This window comes from Bacillus rossius, chromosome 11, assembly GCF_032445375.1.
Source record: "Bacillus rossius redtenbacheri isolate Brsri chromosome 11, Brsri_v3, whole genome shotgun sequence".
Classification (NCBI taxonomy): domain Eukaryota; kingdom Metazoa; phylum Arthropoda; class Insecta; order Phasmatodea; family Bacillidae; genus Bacillus; species Bacillus rossius.
The window spans coordinates 43,847,463-43,868,775 of NC_086338.1; the positions used below are offsets into that span (position 1 = coordinate 43,847,463).

At 38.5% G+C, this 21,313-nt stretch overlaps 1 protein-coding gene across 2 annotated transcripts in view; it reads left to right on the forward strand.

The window, feature by feature from the left end:
• Positions 1-3,946: 3,946 nt before the first annotated feature.
• The window catches only part of LOC134536885 (synaptogenesis protein syg-2-like), a 300,861-nt gene continuing 283,494 nt past the window's right edge, over positions 3,947-21,313 (forward strand). For both annotated transcript variants that reach the window (XM_063376944.1, XM_063376945.1), the window contains exon 1: positions 3,947-4,280. In XM_063376944.1, coding sequence (XP_063233014.1) covers positions 4,187-4,280 — 94 coding nt within the window. In that variant the 5' untranslated portion in view covers positions 3,947-4,186. The remainder of the gene's footprint in view (positions 4,281-21,313) is intronic.

Consider the following 21,313-nt stretch of genomic DNA (forward strand, 5'->3'; position numbering starts at 1 on the left):
TATTTCAAGCGTAACCAAAAAAAAAAAATTATATGAACCCAAATCTGCATTTATTTGTAAACTTTAAAACCTTAATCTACCTGCGCAATTATTATTTTTTTTGTTAAAAATGTATATTTTGTCGGTGCATTATTATTAACAATAAATCAACTCTCATTCAAAAACACTTAGCAAGCTACTGTTCGCCCACCACGCATGTAATGCTCCCGCTGGGTGGTGTACCATACAGTCGGGGGTGTGAGGGGGGAAGGGTGAACGATGCTATAGACTGTTTCACCCTTGGATTGCAGGACACAGTAAATGCCAAACACTGTTGCCAGATTGATCCTACCAGGGTTGTTAGATTAAAAATATGTTATTTGGTATACCATCTTAATCGGAACAAGTTAACACTTTTTTTTAAAATTACAATACGTCATATTTTTTCCTAAGACAATAAAATAGTTTCTACTGACAGTGTTATTGCAGTTGTAGTCATTCTAAAAAAAAAAAAATAACTAATGAAATGCTAAACACAAATTATTATTTCACAGGAGAAACTATGTTTAACTGTCAGTCACCATAAATAACAAGGCATTCCATGAAAGTATGTGCAATGCTGAAAAGAGCCAAACTTCTTAAAATTGATATAAACTAAAACGGCTTGAATCCAATATGGCGTCTTTCAGTTACATTTTCCTAGAAACAGAAAAAAAAATGGAAATTATCAGATGATGCTCTTGATGAAATATAACAGGGGAAAATGCAAATTCCGCGCACGATTCTCATTCCAAACATATTACATTACCAAATACAATTCTTCTAAAAGAATTAAAAATAAATTTTAATTATATTTAAAAAAAAAGCTGTGTCAAACTTTAGCGCGTTTCGGCGTGCATCAGGCAAAGAGTGCACGGCGAAACAAGAAGAGAGCTAACGGCAGGAATCGTGCGTTGGAGAGAATGAGATAGAGAGAAAAAGAGAGAGAGAAATAAAGAGAGAAGAGAGTCAGAGAAAGAGAAGAGAGAGAGAGTGTGTGTGTGTGTAAACGCCAATTTAAATGCACACTGCAATCTAAAGACGAGACGCGCTATAAGAGCAGCGCGGTCACGTTATACCGTCCAGAGGCGTGGCCGCTGCGTCCATGGCGAGAGAGGATTGCGCAGTTCGCGAGCGAGCGCTGACGCTCGAAAGGACTTAACGGTGTCCCCCCTCCCCCCCCCCCCCACAACCCCGCGAAGGGCCAGTGCTTCAGCGGGCGACCACACGTCGAACGGTATTAAGCGCGCGCTGATGAAATCCGCGCACATTAGCGCGGCTCGATGCCGCCGGTAAGTTGCGCTTCAGGGGCCCGCGCATAGCCACGGGCGTGCTCGGCGTTGTTGGTCATTAAGTGCGACGCTCGCTGGTGCTTCGAGCGCGGCGTCGCCTCTAGGCGCAAGCCCGCAGTCTTCTCGTCGCGCATGGGGCAGCCATGAAATTTTAGCGGCAACCATGACATTACGCGGCGGGGGAATGAAGATAAAGGTGTATTGCAAGTCTCTCAAGTGCTTCTAATTAAGCTTACAGGAGTAATTAATATTAAGATGCAACTCTCTGGCGGTATGATTAAAGGCATCACATTGCTGTGCCTAACACGCCAGCTTCTTGATTTACTGAAATCTGTAAACCATGTCGTAAGTTTGACTACTGAAATCTGTAGTCTACACTTACCTGAAGCTGCTTAAGGTTCTGAAATGTAAGCATCCATGTTTCGATCTTCTTGGATCTCTCCAGGTAAGTGTAGACTACAGATTTCAGTAGTCAAACTTACGACATGGTTTACAGATTTCAGTAAATCAAGAGGCTGGCGTGTTAGGCACAGCAATATGATGCCTTTAAAAGTAATTAATATTAGAGTACACTTCAGTAATAAAATCTTTAAAAACCTTGTTAATGTGTGCCACCTGACTGCACCGTGGAACGGCTTCCAGAATTCCGTGGTGTTAACGCAGCATTTACAAACTGCTCAACGTTTATCAAAAGTGTCTGATTAGGAATACCATTTAAGAGCCATTGCTCTTGACCGTACTAGTTTCGTTTTAAGGTTTTGTGTTTAACGTTTAATTTTTTTTTATAGTGTAAAAGTCTCAAAACGGTTTTTTTCGCGTACGTTTTCATGTATGAATTATTCCAAACACATTATTGAGGGATCCTTTATATTTAATATTCCAGCATGAAATTATAGCGTCAACGTTTGGTGTCCCATAGAGACTCTTAACCAACGAGAAGACTGCACTCCAGTTCGGTGCCTGACGCCCAGCTATAGGGAAGAAAACAAAAATTATTCGAGATACGGAAATGAAAAACAGCCGGGATTTGCATTTACCATAAAAATTAAACCACAACGTAATTATTATAGAGACCTGCAAAATTCGCGGATTCATTCGGTGATAGGCTAGAATTCAAACACATATACCTCTTAGATAATTTTGCTATTGGCTTACTGTTCATCTGGACGAATCTCAACCACTATTAAACCCTCAACAAAAGAAGGATCGAATCACAGACAAACCAGCTGAGACGACTTACAAGTCGGCAGCCAATGAACTTGCGTTATTTGCCCGAGTGTACAGGGGTATGTGCAGTCTACCCTGAAGGCCATCGAAACCGCGAATTTTGCAGGTCTAGTAATGATGTAACACTAGGTGTTATTGTGGTTTAATTTTTTTAAAGCAAAAAATAAAAAAATACACGGATACTCGTGTTCTATTAGTAGCACGGAGTAATGTAAACAGAAGAACTAGATCCGTATAGGTTGGCAGCCTCATGCATGCCGTTGTAGATACGCCGTCTCCGCTTACGTGATCCGTCTCCAACCTGTGTCGCATGCTTGACGCTCTTGAAAGTCCAGCAGAGAGCGCATCTTTAGCCAAGGAGAGTATTTGCAAGGTTATTATTTCAAAGTCGATGTGAGCTTATTACTTTGTTCGTAATAAAATGATGCACCGTATTTTGACGTGACGTCTAATATATCGATGAACGCCGGCTGCACGCACGAAAAAGTGTCTCGTTACGCATATTGTCCCGTTACGCACATTGTCCCGTTACACATATTGTCCCGTCACACCGATTGTCCCGTTACGCTGTGTCCCGTTACGCTCATTGTACGCTTGCGCCGCCATCTATCTCTCTTCCACTCGATTGGGAAAAAACCATCGATTTGACTTTTTCGAGGCACTTTAAACTTGAAACACTCCATTCGTTTCCTAATTTTCCTATCATCGTCCTATCCTTAACAGAATAACACAGATTGGAAGAATAAAAAAATCGCAAACATGTATAAAAGTTACAGTTAAAATAATCTCTTCGTTAAAGTAATTAACATATTTGAATTAATGAGTGCAAATAAAAGTAAATTTATCAATTAAATTGTAGATTTCATTTCACTCCTTCTTTGTATCCATACAAAATAGTGATAATTCAATAAAAATGATTCAATTTTATTCATAAAAGTATATGCAATCATTTCATCAATGTTTTGTTATGACGTTGTCACTTTAAACTATCGTCCGTAAACCGACGATTACAGAAAACCAATTTTTTTTTAAAATCATTTCATATACATATCAGAAATTATAATTTTCAACAATATTAAAATTTTTGAATTTTTATCAAAAATATTTTGTGCTTATTAAATTAAAGTGTTTTGTTATATTCATCATTGTTTTAAAAGAAGAATTAAAAAAAAAAATAGACACCAAGTGATGATCCGTCTCTTTCCTTATTCATAACTTCCTTCCTCGCGCTCTCCTGGTGTGTCTTTGCCGGGGCGAAGCCGTCGGAACCGAGGGTTGCCGAATAAGGGCCGACGCCGGCCGAGCGGAGAGGAGTTGGTGGTGGGGGGTAGAGGAGGAGAAGGGGAAGAAGGGGGGAGGAGGAGGTGACGCCGACACCTGCGCGGCAGTAGCGTCCCGGCGCTCGTCCGAGTCGCGCTTCAGCGCCGGAGGGCTGGTCGTCGCGACGCCGACGCAACGAATCTTGGCTACGTCTTCGCCGTTGTCTCCGACGGTTCCCCGGGTGCTCGATCGCTACCGCAGGGTCTAGGCCAATGCGGCGGACGGGCAGCTGACGTGTTCTGCGGCGACCGGAGGTTCCCCAAAACACAACTCCTTCCCCACCCCCCGTCGTCGTCTCTGAAGAGTCGTCGCGCGGGCTGCCGGGAGCCATGGGGACGCCCGCGGGTCTCCTCTTCGCCGCCGTCGTGGCGCTGCTGTCCGTGGCCGGCGCGTCGGCCGACTGGGACAGCGACGACGACCCCGGTGAGTGGCCGCCGACGACGAGTGGCTCTTTGAGTCGGCGAACAAAACCCCGACGAACCCCCCCTCTCAGATATGACTTGACCACACGGGAAGGGCTGTCGTACACCGAGCCTCGGATACTGTCGGACACTGAATCTTGCTGTATCCACTGAGAGAAAGGTTTGTTCGCCCTAAACAAAATATTTGTTTGTATAATGGCGAAATAAATATATTTTTTGTTAATTCAAACAAATATTTTTGTAGTAGGGAAAGATTATGTTCACTCAACAAAAATTATTTTGTCAACTAAACTGTATATTTGGTTAGGTGTAACAAATCAAGTTTTGTTAATTACCATGTTTGGTTAAGCTAACAAAATATTTTGTTGCAGCAAGTAAATTGTTTGTTTCGCCATTTATAAACAAATATTTGTTTGATTAAAACAAACCTTTTTCTCTGTGTCTGCGAACTTACGTTGCTTTTACAAAAAAATATTCCTTCGGAAACCAGTTGTCAAAAAAAAAATATTGTAAATTTTGTGCAACACAAAGCATATATTAAATACCTTTTTTCCTTCTTCGAGATTATACTGAGTATTTCTTACGAAAATTGACGCATAACTTTTTTTTTTTTAATTTATGTGTCATTCAAGCATATATATATTTTTTTTCAAACAAAGGAAAAGAATCGAATATTCAGTAATTGGGTTTTATTTTGTTACATCATGCTTGTTAATTGGCGCAGTTAGCCTAATACCGGAAATTTTAACTACGTACTGGAGGAACTGGGACAACACAAAGCATTAATGTCCCGGGTAAGAATCGACGAACCCGGTATTACTGAGAAAACTATTTTGTAGCGATACAGTTATTTTCATTTAAATGTACATATTTACAAATGCATGTAATTTTACATTAATATTTCTGTTCCATTTGCAAAAAAAAAAAAAATCTACAGTGTACACTGAAATGGACAATTTATATTCTCAATGTTACATGGAGTCTAATATCAAACTTTTAATGTGTGGGTCATGGTGTACATTCTAGATACTTAATAGCTGTGAAATAATTTTTTTTTTGTAATTGTATATATTATAATATGATGAGAATTAATAATACAATAATAATATAGCTTAAGATTATTACTAAATAATATATTCAAAAAATTGTTTAGTTAAAATATGAAAAAGTAGGAATTGATGACGTGTAACTGAATAGGTTAACATAAATAAACTACCCAAAAAATGAAGTAAAATTCGGGCTTGGGAAAGGCCATCGCCACCCCCCCCCCCAACCCCCCCCCCCCCTGGGTGGTTTCTTGGGCCACGTTTGATGAATGGTCTCTAATTATATCAGATTTTTTATTTATATTTTTATAGAAAACGAATAATTTGAAAGGTTGACAGAAAATGCAGAAAATGAAATACTTTATATTAGATACGTAAACTAACTTTGGCTGCTTCTTATGACTGGGTTCCTCGTAGACAGAGAGAAAAAAAACAACTGAAAAACAGGAAAAATTCAGGGAATTGAAAAAAGGACTTCAAAACCTTTAAAAAAATGGAAAACAAAAAAAAAGTGTTTAACAAACTGGATAAGTGAATCTTTTTAAGTGTATAAGTGTTCCTTAGTATCTTATGACTTAGTTTTTTTTTTAAATTACAACAATTCGCGTGGCGTTAAAATGTCCCACGTGTTTTCAAAATTCACTAAACGCAAGAAAAACAATCAATGAATGAACATGGTATTGATTTGATTATTTGAAACACAATAAGGTATTGTTTCAATGTTTGATCGGGTATGTATGCATGACATTGATAAACGATAAAAATTAAAAACTACATGTTCGGGAATAAAATATTTTATGGCCGAATTGACATGTCACGTGTTTCGATGGGTGTCTGTAGTTCAATACATTAATGTTATCTTACAAGATTTATTAATGTGAAAGGGGAAAAAAATTTGGTTGGGGAGGGAAAACTCAGGGAAATTGACTAGAGTAATAATGTGGGAATGCTGATTAAAAAATAATTTCAGGTACTTACGACAATTCTGATTTTCACCGGTTATCATAGAGAAACCTCCATAATGGACAACAAAGATAGGTACATAAACACAAAGAGAAAAAGCCAATATCAGTTTATGTCAAAAGTAAGATACATGCCTAGACAGCACAGAGAATTCAGAGTAAGAAATTTAGTCGAAAAAAACAAACAGCTATACTCCCGAAGAACACAACGGGCTGACAACTAAGAGACAGTTGCAACAAGAACAGAAAAATACAGATAAAAAGACAGAAAACTCATCCACGGAATTCTTTCTGCTGTCAAGGCACGTAAACAATTTACGTCAGCTGATGTTTGCTTGTTCTCTCCGTGTGTTTGTGCGTGCTTGTGTGTTTTTTCTTTGTTTTCCGGTTTCTTGGTTGGAAAACCAGGGCGAATCAGCAATGGCGCATAAACAAGAATTTGTTTTAATTGAATCTTTCTCGTTGTAAGAATCTTTCCAAGAATCAAAGTGGGAACACCGTTAGCGGAAAATGTAAAACGTGAATGACAATGACTGTTTAAAGCAGTGACGACCAAATAGCAGCCCCCTAAAAGAATATATCCATAGAATATCTTTAGGTTTACTAGCCATTTTTTGTTTGTCTATACATCGGATAAGTTGTCAGCAGACACTGTTATGAAGCCAAGGTATTCCCACAGAAATAGTGAACAAAATTAATTCCATATATTGGTTTGTGGTAATTGTTTTTATATTAAAAGGCTTTTCTTTATTATTTATTTAGAAATATTATTTTTTAAATAAAAAATAAACTTTTCTTAATGACTTTTCATGTATTGGTTACTATTAAGACTAATAAAACATTAAATATCGTTGTTAGCAATGTAATATTTATTAATCTAAGTCTGCACAGAAAAAAAAATCTTACTTGTAAAAATATAGCCAAAAAATAATTTATTAAATACGTCGAAAATATTGTAACTACGTAAAACACATTTTTCGAAAATAGGCACATTCTTTAAATATTTTAATTGATGTCTCCCTGCAGCATAGCTTTTTTAAATCATAGTAAAGTGAACCGGATATACAATAACTGAACAATCCAGCCTGCCACTACCTCGCCTACGGGCTAGAATTAAAGTGAGCTGACCACCATAGCAATGTTGCCCTCTAGTCCATAGCGATGTTGCCCTCTACACCATAGCGATGTTGCCCTCTACACCATAGCGATGTTGCTCTCTACACCATAGCGATGTTGTCCTCTACACCATATCGATGTTGTCCTCTACACCATAGCGATGTTGCCCGCTACACCATAGCGATGTTGCCCTCTACACCATAGCGATGTTGCCCTATACACCATAGCGATGTTGCCCTCTACACCATAGCGATGTTGCCCTCTACACCATAGCGATGTTGCCCTCTACACCATAGCGATGTTGCCCTCTACACCATAGCGATGTTGTCCTCTACACCATAGCGATGTTGTCCTCTACACCATAGCGATGTTGCCCTCTACACCATAGCGATGTTGCCCTCTACACCATAGCGATGTTGCCCTCTACACCATAGCGATGTTGTCCTCTACACCATAGCGATGTTGCCCTCTACACCATAGCGATGTTGCCCTCTACACCATAGCGATGTTGCTCTCTACACCATAGCGATGTTGTCCTCTACACCATAGCGATGTTGCCCTCTACACCATTGCGATGGTGCCCTCTACACCATTGCGATGGTGCCCTCTACACCATAGCGATGTTGCCCTCTACACCATAGCGATGTTGTCCTCTACACCATAGCGATGTTGCCCTCTACACCATAGCGATGTTGCCCTCTACACCATAGCGATGTTGCTTTCTACACCATAGCGATGTTGCCCTCCACACCATAGCGATGTTGTCCTCCACACCATAGCGATGTTGCCCTCTACACCATAGCGATGTTGCCCTCTACACCATAGCGATTTTGTCCTCTACTCCATAGCGATGTTGTCCTCTACACCATAGCGATGTTGCCCTCTACACCATAGCGATTTTGTCCTCTACTCCATAGCGATGTTGCCCTCTACACCATAGTGATGTTGCCCTCTACACCATAGCGATGTTGTCCTCTACACCATAGCGATGTTGCCCTCTACTCCATAGCGATGTTGCCCTCTACACCATAGCGATGTTGCCCTCTACACCATAGCGATGTTGCCCTCTACACTATAGCGATGTTGCCCTCTACACCATTGCGATGGTGCCCTCTACACCATAGCGATTTTGTCCTCTACTCCATAGCGATGTTGCCCTCTACACCATAGTGATGTTGCCCTCTACACCATAGCGATGTTGTCCTCTACTCCATAGCGATGTTGCCCTCTACACCATAGTGATGTTGCCCTCTACTCCATAGCGATGTTGCCCTCTACACCATAGCGATGTTGCCCTCTACACCATAGCGATATTGCCCTCTACACTATAGCGATGTTGCCCTCTACACCATAGCGATGTTGCCCTCTACACCATAGCGATTTTGTCCTCTACTCCATAGCGATGTTGCCCTCTACACCATAGCGATGTTGCCCTCTACACCATAGCGATGTTGTCCTCTACACCATAGCGATGTTGCCCTCTACACCATAGCGATGTTGCCCTCTACACCATAGCGATGTTGCCCTCTACACCATAGTGATGGTGCCCTCTACACCATAGCGATGGTGCCCTCTACACCATAGCGATGTTGCCCTCTACACCATAGCGATGTTGCCCTCTACACCATAGCGATGTTGTCCTCTACACCATAGCGATGTTGCCCTCTACACCATAGCGATGTTGCTTTCTACACCATAGCGATGTTGCCCTCCACACCATAGCGATGTTGTCCTCTACACCATAGCAATGTTGCCCTCTACACCATAGCGATGTTGCCCTCTACACCATAGCGATTTAGTTCTCTACTCCATAGCGATGTTGTCCTCTACACCATAGCGATGTTGCCCTCTACACCATAGCGATTTTGTCCTCTACTCCATAGCGATGTTGCCCTCTACACCATAGTGATGTTGCCCTCTACACCATAGCGATGTTGTCCTCTACACCATAGCGATGTTGCCCTCTACACCATAGCGATGTTGTCCTCTACTCCATAGCGATGTTGCCCTCTACACCATAGCGATGTTGCCCTCTACACCATAGCGATGTTGCCCTCTACACTATAGCGATGTTGCCCTCTACACCATAGCGATGTTGCCCTCTACACTATAGCGATGTTGCCCTCTACACCATAGCGATGTTGTCCACTACACCATAGCGATGTTGTCCTCTACACCATAGCAATGTTGCCCTCTACACCATAGCGATGTTGCCCTCTACACCATAGCGATTTTGTTCTCTACTCCATAGCGATGTTGCCCTCTACACCTTAGCGATGTTGACCTCGCGACTATCGGGGCAGTCTGGCCCTGGCACTCTGGCCGCAGAATAAGCATTGTTTCAAGTCACGTCCAATTCTGCCAAATTATTAAATAGGACTTTGACCAGGAAAGAACCTTTTTTTTTCTTGTGGGTTAGGAATCGAAATCGATTCAATAGGTCCAGCTCATAACGCAAAATCTCAATTTTGAATGACCGTAGCTAGATTTTAGATTTTATTTTAAACTCTGAAAAAATCGGAGTAATTCTAGATTATAAATATTAAAAATAAAAAAACCAAACCACAACTAATTAATAAGTGAAAATTTCTAAAATAAGTGGTCGGCATGTGACTGTGTAGGACAACGCCGAATTATTTGTTAGCATCAAATATATATATATGTTTAAATGTTTGAACGTTTTATATTCGTGCGTGCACAACTTCTATATGCTCACGTGAAACGAATATACAGGGAAAACATTGTCCAGTGAATAATAAATAAAGAAATTACTTCATCGACGAATATATAACTACGTTTCGGTGACGTCAAAAGATTTATCTTTGTCAACTTAAACGATTTAAAAAAAAAAAAAAACACCTTAATATCCGTCGAAGCACGATTCTGGCGATAGGTTTGCGAAATTACGTTTTCAAACAAAAATTAATTATCATTTCTGTTTGATTTCACGTTTCATTGTTTACAGATGAGTTTTTTTTCAGAAAAGTAAATTTAACCTCAACAAAAAATACAAAAGATAATTGAAACTCTCTCTCGTAATTAAAACTACAGAAGGCTTCAGAACGAGACGTTTTAGGATACGTAAATTTATAATTCCACGACTTCGTATTTTTACTTGGTTTATATAGCAGTCAGATTATATTAAAATTTAACCAAATGATTTATTATAGACTTTCATAAAAAAAAGTGAAAACTTAGTCAGTCACGTATTTGCAACAACAAAACAAGTTTGCCAAAAAAATTGGCGTGAAAAACTTTATTTTGAATAAGGTATTGTATTTTGTAAGTTGTTTAAAAAAATATGTGAAAATATATAGCAGCATAGTATAGAAAACGTATGCAAAAAAAATTGTGGGTGAGTCTTTCAGTATTCGCCGGTAATGTGTAAACAAACTTGTACAAATAAACTTAAGAAATGAAACTCGGAGACGAAATTTAACGTAGAATTCTTAAAAATTATGCCTAGCGTGATATACGAAAATTATTAATTTTAGAGAAAAACGGTGAAAAAACTTTCCCCTTTTTAAAACATTAATATATTCCTGTTTAACGGTATGGTAATAACCGAACCAAAACCAACCCAACCTAACACAGATTAGGTTAATCTTCATTTATTTCCTAAAATGTTTCTCAAATTCGGTGCATTTAATGCGTCTCGGGTGGTTTCGGGAACAGTTACGATGCATTTCGCTCGCACGGTGTAAGCAAGTGTCTGGTATTAAATTCCGTGCGACAATCTACTTAAACATACCACCATGGTCGTGGGGAAAATAAATATCGTTAAAATTAGCATCAATATAGAAACCACAGACGTTTTCATGCAAACAATTGACAAGTAAGTAAGAAATAAGTAATAAATACATGTCAATTAATATCATAGAATTCAAAATACAAACATAAAATTAAAAACAGAATAAAGGAAGAAAATGTTTATATGCATTTTATCTCGTAAATCTTGGTAATACACGTAAAAAAGCATCGTTGTTAACAACACACGATAACTAGTTAAACAAATTTGGTACCTAACTTCAACACGCAATAAATATAAATTAATCGCCACACATACGAAAATAAATAACACGCATTTTCCAAATAGCTGACACTAGAATATACATATATATATATATATAAAATACACACATACGGATGAATCACGCGAGTCCGCCATTTTGTCAATATTTCTGAGTCTTCCACGCAGACGCAGCACCTTGGTTACGCATTTCCGTTCCATAAAAACGAAATATCTTCTACCACATGCCGTACGTAAAATTTTAACATAAAAAAATAATAACTTTAAATAAATTTTAATCTAAAAATAATAATTTCAGTGCAAATAATACATAATCGTTTCACCCGAGTCATTAATTAATGACCATTTCTTTAAAAATATATGGCGCCAGCAGCTTAGGGAAACTGCAAGTTTAACATAACGAAAAAAATTGCACGGTTTTTAAATATAGAATTATGGCATTCTTTGAAATTTCCGTTGCTCTAACAAGTATACGTTTTCGAAGTGTTCCGGTTTCAAATTGTTGCCTATTTGAATGTGTAACGCGTTTGAAAATAAACCCAAATAGCCCTGCGTCGTGAATCGATCAACGCTCTTTGCTTAAGGCCTATATTACGTTGCCACATGAGACCGTCTGGTCTATATACATACACGTCATTATTCTGCACGCTAATTGCGCGTGTCGCTAACAACGGCGAAGGTGCATGCTAAACACGTGTAGGGGTCGACTCTATCGACCACCATTTCTCACGCGACTCGTTATCGACGCTTGCAAACTTGCGAGCCTGGGAGTTGTAGCCAGCGTAAATCTATGTCAACATGCTAAAAAATCCATAACCCACATAGAAATTTTTTTTGGTACTAAAACTACTATTACTTTTCTTGCAGTTTTACAGAAAACATGGGTCAAAATTTTGTATTATTACAAAACTGCTATAAATGCTCATACCATGGTTAATGGACTCGGAAAGTTTCCTCCATAGGCGATAGATGGCACTTAATGTTAAATACAACCCAAACAATTGTATTGTAAGTTGTTTGGCTTTTCGCCCCAGCCAAACTCGGCGTATAACTACATGTTGGCTCCCTGGACTTATTATGTGTAGTTAACAAGTTGTGTGATATTCGATTGATCATTTTATTACAGTTTTTCTGATGTTTGTGTACTGGACAAATGTAAAGATTTGTGGTATATAATCCAAACAAACTGGCATCCATCGCCCGAAAAACCCAATGCGGACATAAATTCCAAGTGCCCAAACCCCGCATGGTAGACTCCCGTCTACTCTGGCCAACTCTTCTTCCAGAAACACCCCTCCGCTTCCCGTAACCAACCTGCTTGAAGTGAATGCATGTAATTTTGCATCCCGCATGTAAGTACCCAGGGTTTGCCCTGCGTATATGCAGATTTTACCTGGGAACAACTTACATAGTTTTTAGTCTAGAGTTAAGAAGTGAGGGGAGTTAGTCATGGCGCCAATCGCTGACATGGCTGGCCAATACCCTAACATATGATGAATGCTCCTCTCCTGCATGGCTTAAATCCAGCATGAGTAAAGCGTATAGTCTTCGACCTGAGACGCATTTAGTCTCCTCCCTAATCCGGACCCTCCTAAACACACTTTGTTTTTTAATTAGGTTAGGGGAATAAAAATAACGGGTATAAACGAATCCAAACAGAATTACCAATGCCAGAACTTTGTCAAGAGGGTTAAATCTCTTGTGAATTGTGAAGTTACAAAATATTTCCTGCAGATCAAGTCGGGGACCGCAAGTTTGGAGTTCGCGCACGTTTTACGGAAAACGGAAAGGAAAAAATGAAAAATCAACTTCTGAAACACAGTATAAATTCATGCACATCCCTAAAATTATTTTTACCAAAAAATTTTTTTTCCATAACTATTTCACTCCGTTTATTCAGCCCTCTTAAACTTCATCATCCATCTTCAAACAGTTTTCTTTTTGCAAATACTTCATGGATAATTTAATTTTCTTAAATGTTCTTTCGCTTTCATTTGATGATAAAATAAGAAAGTGTTCTCTCGTGACTTCATTTTCGATTTTATCTCATTTGAACTTCACTTCGTTTACCACAGAAGTGTCACCACAGATACCTTCTCTTCTTTTCATTCGACTTTCACACTCCAGACCTACAAAGCAGACCAGATGTAGCAGTCAATTAGAAAATTAATATTGATGTATTTTATTGCTCCCATTTTACTAATGGTACCAAATGTAAAATATTGGTTGATATATTCGAAGTTTTTACATAAAGTAAAGCAGCAATGATTTTGGTTCTTGCCGATTTAGATCCATAAGAAGAATATTATTTATGTAGTCAACAAAAACTCTAATATACACGAAATATTTATCAAATATTCAATATCTTCTTAATACTGAGCTATATATTAAATGATAAAACATTATTTGACAACAATTATATATAAAGTGCATCTGTGGTTTTTTACTGATAATTTTAGCAGCAAGAAATGTAGTTACTACAAAAGAAGAACATAATATAAAACATTAAAAGAGCATAACTACAAAAAAAGAAAATCTGCCAAAAATACTTTCGGGCATACAATCATATACTATATATCATATAACAAAAATTCCATAGTTTATTTTAAATAAAACTGTACTCTTCAAAAATATGAACATATTAAAAAATAATAAGAAAGATTTTCGGAAGGGCATAAATAAAAATTTCAAAATATCATAAAAAAGATTCCCAGTGGCGCGAAGTTGGGTTTTTTAAACGTGAAAAATTTTCACCTTTTTATATTAGACCTAAATTTTCTGAGATATAAGCATTTTTTAAAGTAACTATAAGTATAGTTATTCGTAAGAAATCTAGGGCACACATTGAAAAATGATGTATACAACAAACAAATTAATTTATAAAAAATGCTCGTTCCACTCATGTAGATGTATTTAAAATGTGACTATTGTTACACTTCCATTTTCTATTATATACTCATCTCTATGGGGTAGGGTAATATTTGTACCTCATGATACCCCTGTCACTAAGATATACATCTCTCTTTGGCGTTACGGAGCCAGTGAGTCAGTGATGCGCTTAATAAATATATATATATATATATATATATATATATGATATGTATACATATGTATAGGATATATTATATTCTGCCCCACTATTCGAAAATCTTGCCATCATTCTTGACGCGGGAGCCAACGCTCCGTGCGATTAGTCCACCCGCCTCACAGCAGCGTCGTGAGGGAGAGGGGAAACCTAGGCGCTGGCCCTGTATCTCCATTCACTGGCGGCCAACTCCTTCGAAGAAGGCATCTAGAAGCTTGTGTCACGATATGACAAATGCCCCGATCGTTTTGGCGATTGTGTAGAAAAATAAGTAAGACCCTGCTGAACCTTTGGTAGGAACATGATAATGGTATGTGAATATGTCTTTCTTTATAGAAAATCGGTGTTTGAAATAAAATAAAAGCTCTCATATATATACACTCATATAAATTCGTCTTCATCTTAAAGCAATTTTATGAACAAGAAACTACAACCAAGTGCCAGGCAGAACACACGGATATCCCGAAAGTTAGTTTTGCGACTTTTGATAAGCTTGAGTGAGATATTACGTCGGTCTTCATCTCGTGAATTCGTTCAGAATTATATAACTAAGCGACTTTTCACAAATCGTGTCACGTTAAGTGAAAGTTATTAACATTCGTGTCGTTTAGTAACTTAACCACCTTAATATAAATCACCTCCTCGATTATCTTCAAGCGGGTCAAGCTACACTGTGACTTTTTTTTGTAAATGGAACTGAAACTATCATGTAACATCACAGATATTTGTACATTTACACGAAAGAAACTGAATCGCTACAAAAAAAAATTTCGCAATTTTACTGCGTTCAGATTCATACTTGGGAATTTATGTTTTGTATTGTCCCGGTTCCTTCATTAGTTAAAAGTTATTTTTGAACCGTTCCCAGGATAGTTTTACACATTAATAAGCATGATAAAAAATAAAGGCTTATTGTTAAATATTTGATTACTTTCCCATATTTTTAAAAATAATGATTGTATGAAATTCAATCAATATTTAAATATTTTCGTAAGCGCGAATGTATATAGTTAATATTGTTTCCATAAACGTATTTTTTTACATGAAAAACTAACCATAAGAATGTGTTGTAAAAACGTAGATTACTTTTTTAAGTATAACAAATTATTTCTTGGCGACTGGTTTCCAAAAAATATTTTTCTTAAAGTACAAAAAAAAAAGTTTTTCTTTGTGTAACCGCGAGCACAGAAGAAATTAAGACAAGAAAAAAATAAGGTAATTAGTTTTCTACTTTCAAATATGCTTTCTGCTTTTCCCACACACAAGACAGTTATGCTCGTCACGCAGGCTACTTACCGAAGTACAATTGCGTTAGCAACTCAAGCTACGTCTCTGAGCGCCACTCACAGTAGAAGACTCTGGGGGGAACGGGGAATTTAAGCAGTGCCTCAAGCAATCTCGAGTGCATTCGCTTTACCCTTCCAGCTCCGGCGCTAAGATCGTTAGCGTCTATGAAAGTGGTCTAAACCAACTCTTTTAAATAATAAAAAAAAGGAACTCAGAACCTTAAGTATAGTCTCGAGCATCACTGTCATGTTATAAGAGGAGCACTGAACGGAACGAATATAACCAACGGTTGCAAACAGCACTTACTGTGAGTATGCCATACGTGCACCACAAATATATTTTGTAAAATAAAATAATCAAATCTGCCGGGATGATATTGCTATTGGGTGGTTTAAATGTGTAACTTCTTAGATCTCGGTATACGGTATTTGGTATGGTGATTTCGAAAATGGAACCGAAGTCGCATAGAACGAAAATGTGTAACCACGGGTGCTGCCATCTGTGGTGAATGGCATGAAACAAAGTTCACAAAGCCAAATGTAAACTTTGTGGTATTAACTGTTTAGTGAATTTTTAACAAGATGGGCTGTGTTAAAATATAGTTCCTTGTAGAAAATCAGGCCCAAAGCAGGAGTTCAGTATTTTTTCAAGTCTTTTGTTCGCTTTTATCGGAGCCGTTTAATTATATAGTTTTAAATTTTGCTCTGCCAATCGAATGATATGATAGTCAACGTAGCCGCTCCGGCAGCGAATTCTAGCGGTGGGAACGAAAACTACGCGTGATTCGCGTCCAGAAATGTAGTTGAAAACACCATCAGTGTATTCTTATCACGCTCGGCATTATTTTAAAGAATTGTACGTAAAATTTCGTGTACAGTGTTTCGTATTATAAATGTATTTACAATTAAGAACGCATAAATTTTCTCGTTTCCGAAGTTAGATGTTAAACATCACTGGCGACTACTAAAAGACTCGCTCACATATTTTTTCATGCCTCTGTGTGAAATAATTTCGCCTATTTAAGCAAAACTGCGGTGATTTCGGTTTACCTGAAGTGGTTTAGAGAAACCATTTTAAAAACTGGGATGGTCGCTTCGAAACCAATGCTCGATTCTTGATACAACATCCATGTTCTGTGTTTGAACAAAAAAAAAAAAATAAACTACTGCGAATCAGTGAAACTTCACTTGTAAGCCGTATAAACGGATTAACTTTCAATATGTGAATTTCCTTCACGGAAAGACAGAGCTGATAGGAGTCACGCTAGAGTCTCTGCAGTATGGTGAATGACTAGGCATCACCAAGATGTGCGTTTAGTTTATGTACCATTAACGTCGACATTTGCATAGCGGCTATAAGCATTTCCGCGTAAATGATCTCTGTAGGCATTCTGGCACGCTGATGTGGGCTGTGGAAGTAAAAATGGCACTAACTTCGCTCAGTGAGCGGAATGGTTATCGCAATGAAGATAAAAAAAAGACTCGGTAGTTTTTACTGGCGCGCTGAATTTCCTTGCGTGATAGCCGTAATTTACCCGTTTTTATGGCAACAGTAAATCAATAGAGAACCTTTAAAAAAAAATCAAGACACTATTTTTTATACAACTTTGCTTTTAACGGAACTGCTAGGAAATCTTGTTAGACGTGAATTAAAACTTTGCGTCTTTTATGTTCGGACTACATTTTAACAACGGGGTTGCCTAGCACCAGCGTAAACTTAAAGCCAAGTTGAACTCATTCGAAATAAGCCAATACTTTGAAAAAAAACTTCATTGGCTGTTTCTAATTTTGCGTTTCATTAGGCCTACCCAAAAAAATATACACTAGAAAACAATACAGAATAGTCCTATGTTACCAATACGGGATGAAAAAAAATCTAATCTGGTGGAGCCTAATCCCACTTCTAGGGGTTTAAGCCCCACTATCTTTGATTTTTCCATTCTTTTGCTTTAAATCATATTTTTAACTATTTCACCCAATTTTGGGCATATCAAGGCCAAAATCATATATCTCAGGCCTTCTATGCCTTGTTTCAACCACATATTAACCAACATGCTCTAGTATGTAATCGCCGCGAAAAAAATAACATTATTTCATGCGGGCGATAAACAACTATCATGATAATCACACCAGTCCACAAGCATTGACTTCAACAAGTAGCCAAAGTTAGTTCCTATGCCATGTCAAACCAAGAAACGTCAGCACCTAAGCTTCACTGCAAGCAGTATCAAAATATTTGAAATTGCAAGAAGGAGAGGCCTAAACCCCCTTTAATCCAGGGGCATGTAGTGACAATACAAAAATTTCATATTAGTTATCATCATCTTCACATGATATCTTTGAAAAATATTAAGAATTTAATTTAATTTTGTATTACTTAGTAGATCATATGAAGGCTGTTTTTTTTAACCTCCGATGCACTATAAAAAAGTACAAATATGCAAATGTAAATAACATTATAATTTTATTACCAAACGTTCAGCGGGGTCTTACTTATTTTCCTACATAACCGCCAAAACGATCGGGGCATTTGTCATATCGTGACACAAGCTTCTCGAAGTCTTCTTCGAAGAAGTCAGCCGCCAGTGAATAGAGGTACAGGGCCAGCGCCTGTACCTTCCTCTTCCTCACAACGCCGCTGTTAGGCGGGTGGACTAATAGTGCGGCGCAAATCTTGTGATAATTCTTGACGCGGGAGGCCAGTGCGCCGCGCGATTAGTCCACCCGCCTCACAGCGGCGTCGTGAGGGAGAGGGAGACCCAGGCGCTGGCCCTGTATCTCTATTCACTGGCGGCTAACTTCTTCCAAGATGGCACCGAGAAGCTTGTGTCACGATATGACAAGTGCCTCGATCGTTTTGGCGAGCACCTTATCTATAATTGTACCCACACTTCCGGATTCCTTGCAAAGAGCCAACGGGACTCGAACCCTGATACCTCGCGAATGGTGCAGGAGCTAACACAAATCCTGGCTCCATTCAACAGAACACTACTTCTCGCAGAGAATGTATTTCAGCGGTAGAAATAAACTGTTGGCAGTACTAAGTGGACTAACGAGGATTTATAAAACAATTCCACTCGGTTTTAAATGTCGCACGTTCCCCCAAAACTACCGCTAGCTCGCGACTTTAAGGGGTTGCCTCCCACTTCAGATCACGATTTTATATTCGCAGTAATCACAGACCAACTGGTAGACTTTTTAAATGGTTTAACTTTCACGAAATGAAAAATATATATACATCGCATACTTGTTGCATGATTAGCCGCCAAAGTTACATTTTTAACGTTTTTTGGGCAGTGCAATTAAGAAGCATTTATTTAATGGAGTGCAGAAATGAAACATTTTAGGTTTAACTGCAATGCTGCTGGCTACTTCACGAAATAAACTGCATTTATATCACAAAAATATAATTTTATGTTGTTTGGCAGTCTAAATCCTCACAAATTTGAGAATTTTTAAATGCCAGGCAAAATTAAAAAGCTATACATTTTTTTCTTTGAAGAAATACTAACCATTTCTTGAAGTAGCCAGTAGCATCGCAGTTAAACCTAAAAAGGTTTTAATCCTGTTTTCAAGTTGGTTCTATTTATTTGTAAAGCCAAAAAAAAAACGGTTAAAAAAATGTAATTTTGGCAGCTAATTATGCAAAAAAAGTATGCGGTATATATATATATATATATATATATATATATACATATGTTCATTTCGTGAAGGTTAAACCATTTAAAAAGTCTACAAGATGATCTGTGAAAACTGTATATATAAAATCCTGACCTGAAATGGAGGCACCCCCTTAACTCCAGCGCGCGTGCGTTGCGGAGGAGCGAACAAGTTAAACACGCCGCTAATTGCAGAGTTGATAAAAAAAAACATAAAGCGAAAGGTTTGACTACGCAAATGAATTTATTACTCGCCAACAAACAAGTTCCACACTCCCTTCTCCTTCTCTCTCTCTCTCTCTCCTCTCTCTCTCTCTCTCTCTCTTTCCGCATGGGGGACCTAGCAGAAGCTGTCCGGAAGATGATATACACGCGAAGCGGCGAGCAGTTAACGAATTGTCCGCCCCTGGGTTTATCCTCGCTGCAGGGGGTGTAAGTTTGTCGGCGGGAAGGTTGGGGAAAAACAAAAGAGGGGGGGGGGGAAGGTGGTGGGTGGCTTGTGTTAAGGGACTGAAAGAGCAGAAAGAGACATAAATCGTGTCCGGAATAAAAGAGTGTTTATTGTATTTTATCGCGCGGGAGTTGGCGCGGCCTGGAATTGTTCTTGTCTGGCTGGAGACAAATGAGACAGGAGGGGCAGTGTGCCCGGCCGGTGTGAAGCAGGAAGAAGAGGGGTCGAGCTGGAAGGAAGGGGGGGTGGGAAGCTGATGGTGATGGGGCACGATCTCACAACTGCCGGGCACGCTACACGGACAGACAGGCTCGGACAGGGCGCCAAGAGGAGGGGGAAAATGCCTCACACGTAGAGACTCGAAGAGCACTCCACTAATGGTGAACGTCATTGTCCAGTGAAGTCCGGGAGTAACACCTTTGAATATATATACTGTATAGAAGTCGCCAGCCCAGGTTAAAATTTCTAATACGGTTTGGAGGTAGTTGGTTAATTCACCGCCGCAATCGCCACCATCTCTAGGGCATCGACTTGTGGTGGTCCCTAGCGGACAAGTGTCTAACTCTTCAAACACCCCTTCCCCCTCCCGGTGAACAACCTTCAGCTGCAGTGAATGATGGGTGGGGGGTGCGGGGAATGACAGCGGGCGACAGTGCTGCGCTCTAGCGTGTAAATAACAACTAAGACGATACAGGGCGTTACGGCAGCGCACTGCAGCGGTGAAGTTCCCAAGCTGCTCCTCATACGCTTCTGAAAAACGTTGAGTAAATCCTATCCACTCGCGACTTCTATACAGTATATATATTCAAAGGTAACACGAACAGTCGCGGTAAGCAGCTTGCACGATTGAAAAAAAAAAAAAAAGAAAAAGAAAAATAAAAGACAGTAAAATCTTTATTGAATGGAATAAGTGCATTTACAATTTTTTTGAACATATAATTACTACAGAAAAGATTTTATGGTTTAATTTTTATGCCAAAGTAGTTTTAACAATAAGAGATTTCGTTGTTATGTTTTTGAATTCTGTTTACTAAAAGAAAATCATATTATTTAACAAAAGCGACACTAATATTTTATGATGATCATTTCACCAAAACCGCCAGTGTCGTTTTTACTGATACATGATCATTTTTACATTTAAATAATTTGTAATAAGCATGTCTGACTATTTGTAACAATAAAAATAAATTGGCAAGTGTTTGTGTGCTTGGAAAATGCATCAACAACTTAAAGTAAAAATGAAGTTTCTAAAAACATTTTAATGCTAAAAATAATTTAAATATATTTGTTACATATATTTAGGCACAAACTTCGTAATAAATAAATAGCATTCATTAAGTTTAATAATTTAAAAAAAAATGTGTATTCAGTTAGGTTTAAATTAAAACGACAATTATTT